This window comes from Peromyscus maniculatus, chromosome X, assembly GCF_049852395.1.
Source record: "Peromyscus maniculatus bairdii isolate BWxNUB_F1_BW_parent chromosome X, HU_Pman_BW_mat_3.1, whole genome shotgun sequence".
NCBI lineage: Eukaryota > Metazoa > Chordata > Mammalia > Rodentia > Cricetidae > Peromyscus > Peromyscus maniculatus.
The window spans coordinates 37745722-37755199 of NC_134875.1; the positions used below are offsets into that span (position 1 = coordinate 37745722).

General features: G+C 44.5%; 1 protein-coding gene across 2 annotated transcripts; it reads left to right on the top strand.

Annotated features, from left to right (window-relative positions):
• The first annotated feature begins 3695 nt into the window (after nt 1–3695).
• Nucleotides 3696–8911, top strand: LOC143270722 (homeobox protein Rhox13-like). 2 transcript variants are annotated; one of them, XM_076561708.1, is made up of 5 exons: nt 3696–3875; nt 4051–4089; nt 5828–5993; nt 6677–6722; nt 8678–8911. In XM_076561708.1, exons 1-5 carry the CDS (start codon nt 3833–3835, stop codon nt 8795–8797), a joined length of 414 nt encoding a protein of 137 aa, XP_076417823.1. In that variant the 5' UTR covers nt 3696–3832; the 3' UTR covers nt 8798–8911. The 2 variants fall into 2 exon arrangements, with proteins under 2 accessions (XP_076417823.1, XP_076417822.1); XM_076561707.1 differs by lacking the exons at nt 3696–3875; nt 4051–4089 and having other exon boundaries at nt 4881–5993.
• The last annotated feature ends 567 nt before the right edge of the window (nt 8912–9478 follow it).

Here is a 9478-nt window from a genome sequence, read left to right on the forward strand (position 1 = left end):
TCCCTGAACTGTCCACTCCTTTCCTGGTTCAGTGAGGGGCTCACTCTTCATTATTTCTACACAAGACACCAGTATACACACAAAAAGAGAGAGGGAGAGGGGAAAGATAGAGAGAGGGAGAGACAGACAGAGAGAGCAGTTGTTGTTCAGATGAGCTAGGTGGCAGCCTCTGACTTTCCTGCCAAAGTCATGATTATCACTTGATGACTTGAAAACTCAGGCCATGGAGTCCTGAACAGAGAAAAGACATAGTGAGCTGTGACTAAGTCGGCAGTGCAGGGGTCAGGGTATCCTGTCCTGTGAGAAACAAAGGCCTCCTGGGAGAGCCAACCTGGGCACAGCTGGCTCACCGATTGTCAGGTGTCCCTAACAATGCTGACCACGGGTGTGTGGAAGATGACTCAAATCTAGGAAATCTTCCCCATTTATTATTCTTTCTGTATGTTACATGATGTCATACGCAGATCAAAGCTCATCAAAGAATTCATTCTGTCAATCATGTTTCTTCTTTTTTCTTTAAGAAATTTTTTATTCATTTTACATACTAACCACAGATCCCCATCTCATCTCTCCTCACGCTTCCCCCAGCTTTCCCCCCACCTACCTCCCTATCCCCACCTCCAAAAAGGTAAGGCTCCCATGGGGAGTCAGCAGAGCCTGGTACATTCAGTTGAGGAAGGTCCAATACCTTCCTCTCTGTATCAAGGCTGTGCAAGGTGTCCCATCATAGGTAATGAGCTCCAAAAAGCTGCACAGGCACCAGGTGTAGATCCTGATCCCACAATTGTGTTTCTTCTTACAGCTGATAAATTGCTTCTAAAATTGCTCATTTGAATTATCTCAACACTCTTCAAGGTAAACTTAATATTGTCTTGGATTTCAGTTAAGAAGTGATCCAGGGTTTTTTTTAAACTTGTGCCATCAATAAAACAGACTTAGAATTCATTTGTGTTTCCTTTCCAGGCAGTAACTAGCTTTATGAAACATTTTGGACTACTTTCCTTTTATGCTTTCCATATTTCTAAAACTACTCTTACATTCTGCAGATTAGATTCTCTCTAGGGGATGGGACAATGGGATGAGAGGGTTTGGCTACAGATGTTTCTGCATGTGAATGTTGTGACTGTGAATGCACCTGTGTGTGGACGAGTGCATGATGATCAAGTCATTCCTCAGGAAAATCTGTGTGCAGGTAGGTTTCCCATCTAATAACTATGTTGAGCAGAGTCCCATGGGGAAATGGTGAAGAAACTCCACAATCACATGCCTTATCCTAAACTCGTGGGTCTCAAATTGTGGGTTGTAGCCCCTTTTACTTTTGGGGTCTACAAAACTTTACTAAGACCATTGGAAAACAAAGATATTGTATTATGACTCATAACAGTAGCAAAATTACAATTAGAAAGTAACAATGAAAATGGTTGGGGTCACCACAGCATGAGTAACTATATTAAAGGGCCACAGCATTAGGAAGGTTGAGAATCACTGACCTAAAGCATTGAGCATGTAACTAAACATGAAGGAGCCACAAGATTTCATTAATGCATTTCAATCCTGGAGAGTCGCTCACAAAAGATAACTTATAGGAAAATCACACAGAGCAGTAATTGGGCTCATGAAGCACTGCTGTTCTATAACAAAACCTCCTTAGGGTACATATTTCCTGTCATATCAAGGATATGTAAGATTGGGCTACTAGATAGCAGCTGGCTAGCAGTAGACATCCTAAGGAGTCAGCAGAGAGGAGTCCCTTCCCCAGGTCCAAGACGGGGACAGCAGAGTCAAGATGGTCAAGGGTAAAGGCAGAGGCGGGTGCTGGTTTCCAGACTCACACAGATAACAGATTGGAGCATTGCAGGCCTTGGTGTTTACCTATGTTATCTACTCCCATAGTGCACCCCACAGCTCCTCTGGGTTACACAGCAAGCATCCATCTTTAAGGATGCTGAGTCACCCATCAGTGAGAGATATCCCTCTGCAACACTGTCTGTTAAGTCCTGGGAGCAAACTGCCAAAAATAAAAGAATACACCAAGTGTCCTGTGAGCTCTGTAGAAAAGGGAGGAAATGAAGAGTCTCTGGGGCACCCTGAATGCATGATTGCTTACCTGCTTCAAACCATCCCTGTGAACAGCATCTTGGGAAATTTATCTCAGAATCTGGGGTTGGTATGGATGCAGGAGCTAGGTCTCTGTCCTTTGTGAGGGAAAAGCACTCACGTTCAAATTTCGAAGTTGCTCGCATATGTTGCAGGGATGCTAGGGCTAAAAGGAGCGTTGGTTTGAAACAGCCAAGCCAGGAACACTGAAGATGAGACACAAAGAGTTTCTGCGATCAGTAGGACAGTCAAACTGTCTCACACTGATAAAGACAGGGCTCCCAGCTAGTGTGGGCAGTCCAAAGAGGCCACCAAGTCCCTCAGGAAAGCACACCTGGCACTATTGTCTCCTTATATAGCCTGGCTTTTACAGCAGCTAATTGTGAGAGGGAGTAAAGTCTGTGTCTAAGAAAGCCTCCCATTTCAGTGTTTCAGAAAAGCCTTTCACAACCACACAGGAGATAAGGAGAAGAGGAAGGACAGTTGCAGCTGCTTCTTGGTGACTGAGAAGAAAGAGAGCTGAGTATATTTAAAATCACCTGGGACAGCTCAAATGTCAGAGGATGCAAGAGCACCCAGTGTGTAACTGCGACCAGACAGTCAAAGCTCACAACTCACAAAGCCCTAGTGAGGGATGGATAAATGGGCCTGTGGTGGGAGGGGGTTGAGCCACCCATGACTAGGTGGGCAATAGGTGAACAGAGCATGATCATCTCCTTGGTGTGGGCTAGACCATGTGGACCTTGGGTCCTCCAGTGTCTCAGCCTATGCTAACACAGAGAAATAACCCATCTCCTAACAATTACCTCAGCCATTGTCCAGACTCTGCCATGATCCTATTATAAACAAAAACCACGAAATGACAGAGCTCAGTGGCTATTTTTAATTTTGGGAATGTCACCTACTCTGGGGAGTCTCTCTAACTTTTCCTCAGTTCTGTCCTTTCTTGCAATGATTCTTTGTAGAGCTTGCATCCAGAATTAGTTACTCCTCCTGTCTTTCACCTTCACAGCTGTCAGACAGGTTTGGAGCCAGTACCTAGGGTCGATCTTTGATGTCCTCAGGTATCTGGATCACCCTAGGACCTCGGTCAAGCACAGCTAGGTAGAGCAAGGTCTCCACCATCAGAATGAGCTTGTGAATACCAGCGGAATTCAGCCCTGTTGGGAGCACAGTCTCTCAGGAGGATCTTGCCCTGGCCTACCCACATATTTGTCATCATACAGGGCTCTTCAAGACAGCACAGCCAAGATTGGGGCATTTTGTTTGAAGGACTTTTCCATAATTTAATAAAGTGATTTATCTTGTCTCAAGGGCCTGCTGAGTTTGAGAAGGTCTTTGTGTTACTCCCTGTGACTGAATTTGAACAGTCCAGCCTTACACAAAACTAGAGTTGTCAGCTAAGGAGAAAACCAGAGCCACAGGTTCCGCACCACCACCACACACACTCACTGCATTTTTTAAAGTACTCCCTGCTCTTTCAGCCCTAAAGTGCTAAAGGCTAGGCACCTCAGAGGACAAGCCTAAAGACACTGAGTCTGTGCAGGCCAGAATGTGATTGGACACATTGTAATTACGTTGAGTGTCCAGAAGACAAGCCTTCCCGGTCAAGAGTCACAGCTGTACCTGTGGCTCCAGACAGCGAGGACGCGGCTATAAAGCTTCGGAACTCGGGTCTGATTGAAAGATTCCCTGCACAGAGACTCGCCAGGGCTGCAGCCAGTGTTTCAACAGGATGCTGAGTCCAGGAGCTGATGTGCAACAAGAACAACAGCGTGGTCAGTAAAATGGTTCTGACTGGACTTTGGCAAAGTCCGGGAAGCAAATCTGTTGGAAAGGCCAGTGGCCAGGTGCTTTGATTTCCCCACTGTGCCCGTCGCCCCTTTCCAGGCTTTCCAATGATCCATGGCCAAGATGCTCAGTTCTTTATCTTTGTGTTTTTCTCTCTTGCAGGTGAGAATGCAGTGGTCCTGAAGGCTGTAGAGGAAGGAGGTAAGAGAGGGCTTGTACAGAGCAAGTCTCAACAAATACAGAAAAACAGTTCTTTACCTGATCACAATGGAATGAAACTACGGAGGTGGTGGCGCACCCTTTTAATCCCAACACCCAGGAGGCAGAGGCAGAGCGATCTCTGTGAGTTTGTGGTCAGCCAGGTCTACAAAGTGACTTCCCAGACAGCCAGGACTGTTACACAGAGAAACCCTGTTCCAAAACACAACAACAAAAAAGCCAGAGAGTGCAAATAAATGATACATAGGAGAGCCCTGGAAAATGAAGCATAAGCCAAACCCCAAATCAGGAGATGAACAGAAATCAAGATCAACGCAGGAATTATTTAAATGGAAACAAAAATAACAATAAAGAATCAATGTAACTAGAAGTTGGTTCTTTGAAAAGTATGAGTAGGCAGACTAATCAAAAGACAAAGATAAGGATATTAGAGACTCAGATTAAGGGACTGCATCGACATCCTCAGTGATAAGAACTGAGGCAAATATTACAAGGGGAATTTAACAGATATTATGAAGCTATTATAATCGGAGGTAATTATTTCTTTTTTTTTTTTTTTTTTTTTTTTCGAGACAGGGTTTCTCTGTGTAGCTTTGCGCCTTTCCTGGAGCTCACTTGGTAGCCCAGGCTGGCCTCGAACTCACAGAGATCCGCCTGGCTCTGCCTCCCGAGTGCTGAGATTAAAGGCGTGCGCCACCACCGCCCGGCTGTAATTATTTCTTAAGCAGATCATTTGTCTTTTGAGAGGACAAAGTGTCTTTTGTTTGGTTTTCGACAGTGCCATTAACTAGAATTATATTCAAACCCAGTTCCAAGATCTTGATGTTGAGCATGAAGAAGAATGGCTAACCAGCATTCAGTGTACTAACAGGCACTCTAGAACTATTAGCCACTAATCTGATCATGTCCACTTAGTTCTAAGCCCATTCTCTGAACAGCAGTGGTAGATGGAGGGTGAGATTCACAGAAATTTTCTACATGTTCACGCAAGGGTCCTGTGGTCAGTGTGTGCTCCCACCTTTCTCCCATACTCTATTCCCCAATTATCTTGCAATGCTACACAATTCATCCTTCAGTGTCATCTTTACAACCTAGGAGGCACAGGCAGTGTGCATGCAGGCTAAAACTCATTCTACATGCATGCCCTGGAAGCAAGTTTTAACTTCCCCGGACCTTTCACAAGCCTGTTCACAGTGGCTCCCTCAGTTCCTCATCTTTGTGCCAAACCCACCATTTGTGCACCAAAGCAAATACCACCTACCTCAGCAAGAGGTCATAAAGCCCAGAGCAGTCAGTCAGGGAGGGAAAAGCCTATGGCGCCCATCTGCAGAGGAGCGTGTTGACGTCAACCTGGAGGAATGTGGAGAAGTGTGGAGCATGAGCAGAAGGACGCATTGACGTCACCCTTTCCTCAGGCCTTCCCTTGATGACCGATCAGTAGTTGAGACTGACCGAACAATAGGCCTTGAGTGTGGGCATTCCTGGGGCCCCACTTCTCTCTGTGGCTTCGGCCCACTACTAGTCATGGCCAGCAAGAATGATACTGGTGAGGAGATAGCTGAGGTCCCCACCTTAGAGGCTGCCTTGGCGATGGTGGGTGGCAACCCTAGAGGAGGTGACGCCTGCTGCGTATTTGAACTAAATAACGGGGGCAGCCAGTTCCGTGAGGGCCAAAAAAACTCTGAGGAGAACAGTAGGGACCCGAACTCCTCTTCCTCAGAGCATCACCAGGAGGAGCCAAGGCACTCAACCGAGCCTGTGATTAGGATTCCAAGGCGCCGTTCCTCACGAAGGCATCGGCGAACCACATTGCAGTTCACATTGTGGCAGGTGGAGGAAATGGAAAAAATGTTCAAAGAAACCCAGTACCCACATGTGCTTGCCAGGTATGTGTCTGCCACCAGGAGCTATCCCCAACCTCCCTGTTGTCTCAGGTTGAGATGTCCTTTTGTTCTTCCAGGCCATGGTTTCCTATCATCCCACCCAAAGCCACTGCTGTCTTCTCCCTCGGTGGGGGGTACAGGAGGGTGACTTGTGAAGGTGTAAAAGTCAGTATTAGCTCGTAGTGTTGAGCCGAAACAAGTGTACATAGTCAACACCACGAGTTTCCTGTCATATTTTAATTTCTGTAAATTATAGAAACATGAGTACAGTGTGCCAAAATACTCACTAGTGTAAAGTTCACCAGTGTTAAGGATTTACACTTTGTTGGGTGACCTCCTCACCAGTAGCCTGGTCATCTTTTCAGGGACTGTGTCCCTATCCATCAACTCCTTTCGGTTTCCCTTTCCCTTCCCCTGGTGCTGTTTTTTAATTTAGTACAATTTGCTCACTGTACACTTTGGCATTTATATTTAAATTTTAATAGTGTGTTAAAATTAAAATCTTTATTGTTTAGAAACTTTTATAAGAGGTGAAATCATTGGAAAAGCAAGACTAGTTCTGAGAATGAAAGTTAAATGGGGGTATGAGGGAGCACAGCAATATTAAAAAAGCATAGATATCATTTATGACTTTGCAGTTCATGTGAAACACTGCCTGCTAAACATTTGTGGTTTTCTTTCCACAGAAAAGAACTTGCACAAGCTTTGAATATTCCTGAAGTCAAAGTGAAGGTCAGTAAATCCAAGCAAAGACATTGAACAGTCAATCTACAGCCTTCCTCATGTCTTCAGAAGCCTTGTCCTAGGCATTTCTTTTATTTAAGAATTTTTTCATTTTACATACCAACCACAGTTTCCTCTCCCTCCCCATCTCCAGCTCTCACCCCTCACCTCCCCCATCCACTCCCCCATCCACTCCTCATAGGGGGTAAGGCCTCCATTGTGAGTCAACAAACCTGGCACATTCAGTTGGGGCAGGAACAAGTCCCTCCCCAATGCATCAAGGCTGAACAAGGCCTTGCGTTCTTGGGGATTTCCCTAACACCAGGTTTCTCCCTAAACCCATAATGGCTCTCTCAAGATATCTCTTTCATTGTGCTCCCTTTCCATTCCTACTCCAGCTTGGACATCCAGATCCCTCATGCTCTTATCTCCCATCCCCTCCATTCTAACCCCTACCCAGTTTACAGAGATCATATTTGTTTTCTCTTTTTGAGGTGATCCATGCATGTCCCTCTTTGGGACCTCCTCTTTACCTGACTTCTCTTGGGTTGTCGATTGTAGCCTCATTATTCTTTGCAAGAGAGGTTGATGCACTGCATCTCCAGAGAGGTTGATACATTGCAGCTCTAGAGACGGGTGCACTGCAGCTCTAGAGAAGTTGTTGCACTGCAGCTCTAGAGAGGATGATGCACTCTTCAGTGTGACTTTCCAAAACCCTCATTTCTGATTTCTCCGTTCCTCTTACAAACGTAATAGGTAGGCTTTAGGAATCAAACAGGGGGAACTCTGACTTAATGTGAGCCCACATGAGTCAGCCACTGGGGCTTTATTTGAGTTCATGGAGGCATCAGGATGGTAGTAGGGCTTCTGGTCCTTTGGTTGGTCTTCTTTAGATTATAAATCCACATAATAGGCAGGGAGAGGAAGTACATGGAGTCACAAATGTGCAGTTTGAGAACTTCCCAATACAATGGCTCCTCATTCACTAGGAGCCTGAGAGGATGGTGAAATCTAACAGGTAACTGTGACTGTATTTCCAGAGCTAGCCATATTCAGTAAGAGCTGATTTATGACTACTTTCCTCACACTGTTGTGGACCATCCTACTCTTTACCTTTTGAAGAATAATGGGCTTTAGATGTCCTGGTGACACAGCAGGGCCTAGTGTGCCCTCTGTGCTGGACAGGATTCTAGAAATATACCTGAAGCAGAGATATTATTCTTCATCCTGATATTGAAGAACTTTGTATATCATGAAAGAATATACTGTTCAGATTTACCATGGGTGGAAGTTACCCTTTCTGCTGAACTCCTGGAGATGGCAAAGGTTTCATTGTCCTGTATGTCATTTAGGTTAAGTTAGTCAACTTTCACAAACACTGGAGACTGCAATGTCAAACCATTGTCCAGGCCCTCTCTGCCTACAACCTTTTCGCTCTCCTGAAATTTCAAGCACCAACAATCCCATTGGCACCCTTGAATGCTATTTTCTTTCTGAAAATCTCCCATGCTTGTTTCTGTTGATTATCTACTTCATACTGAAGACTGCTTTTACAAACAGAAAGCTGTTCCCCTCCATAGGCCTTTAAAATGTGCTAACATTTGGTGATCTACAACCTCTGCCCAAACAAGAGGAATGTATCACTAGTGAGGAGGGTATTCTACAGCTGATGGTCAAATGTCAGAATGAAGACTCTCCTTTACCCAGTTACCATATATTGAATTAACATCAAGGAACAAGTCGTAAGCTAAGCGTTCCATCCAATAAAAAAGAAACCACTGAAGTGTTTATACTGCTGGAAAAAGACAGAATCATGGCCTATTGCAGAAGTTGACACACAGCTGATATTTGCTTTTATGATATGAATAGAAAGTCAGTGTTATATGTCTTAAAGTGGGTTTTTATCTCCTGGCTCTGGGGTGAAAGCCAATGCTAAATCCAATCCTGTCTTCCTCTGATTTCAGACATGGTTTGTCCATCGGAGAGCAGAAGAGAGGAAGAGTGAGAGGTCTGTAGGATTACAGAGCATACCTCCTCGTACTGAAAATCTCTTTATCCTTAGGGATAGGGACTCCTATCCCTAGAGTGCAATTTTTGTTCATGAGCTAAAGGGAAATCTGGTGACACATGTACTCAATATACAGCTTAACTAAAATTCAGCACTCATGTTAACAATAAAATCATGAATTTCCAAGTTATTTAATTTCATATGCTTTCTGGGGTTTTGTAGTATATAGATGTACACTCTTCAGGAAATGCCTTTTAAACAAAATGTCAACTTCTGTTTTTTGGGGGTGACATTTCTAAGTCATGAGTATTACTTGCACAGATGACTATTCCCTACACATGTTAGTTGTGAAACAGTGGATCACTTAAGCCTTCTTGACTCAGGCTCACTTGATCCTTTGAACAAGGGATTCAATAGTAACCCTGCAAATAAGGAATCTAAGGAGAAGGTGGGCACAGATAGTATTGATGGTGGTGATTACTTTTTATTTGGGGAGGGGTCACAGCAATTCTTTCTTTTTTCTTTTAATGAAAATAGATGTTGAAGAGGCGGGAGAGACAGAGAAGTGAAGTGGGATTTTGTGTTTGCTTGGTTGGTTGGTTAGTTGCGTGGTTGGTTTAGTTTGTTTTTTTTATTTTATTATGGGGGAGGAATGATGCAAGGGTGAAGGGAGGATATGGAGGACTGGGAAATGAACTGATTTGGGGTGCATGATGTGAAATTCACAAGGAATAAAGATTGTGTGTGTGTGTGTGTG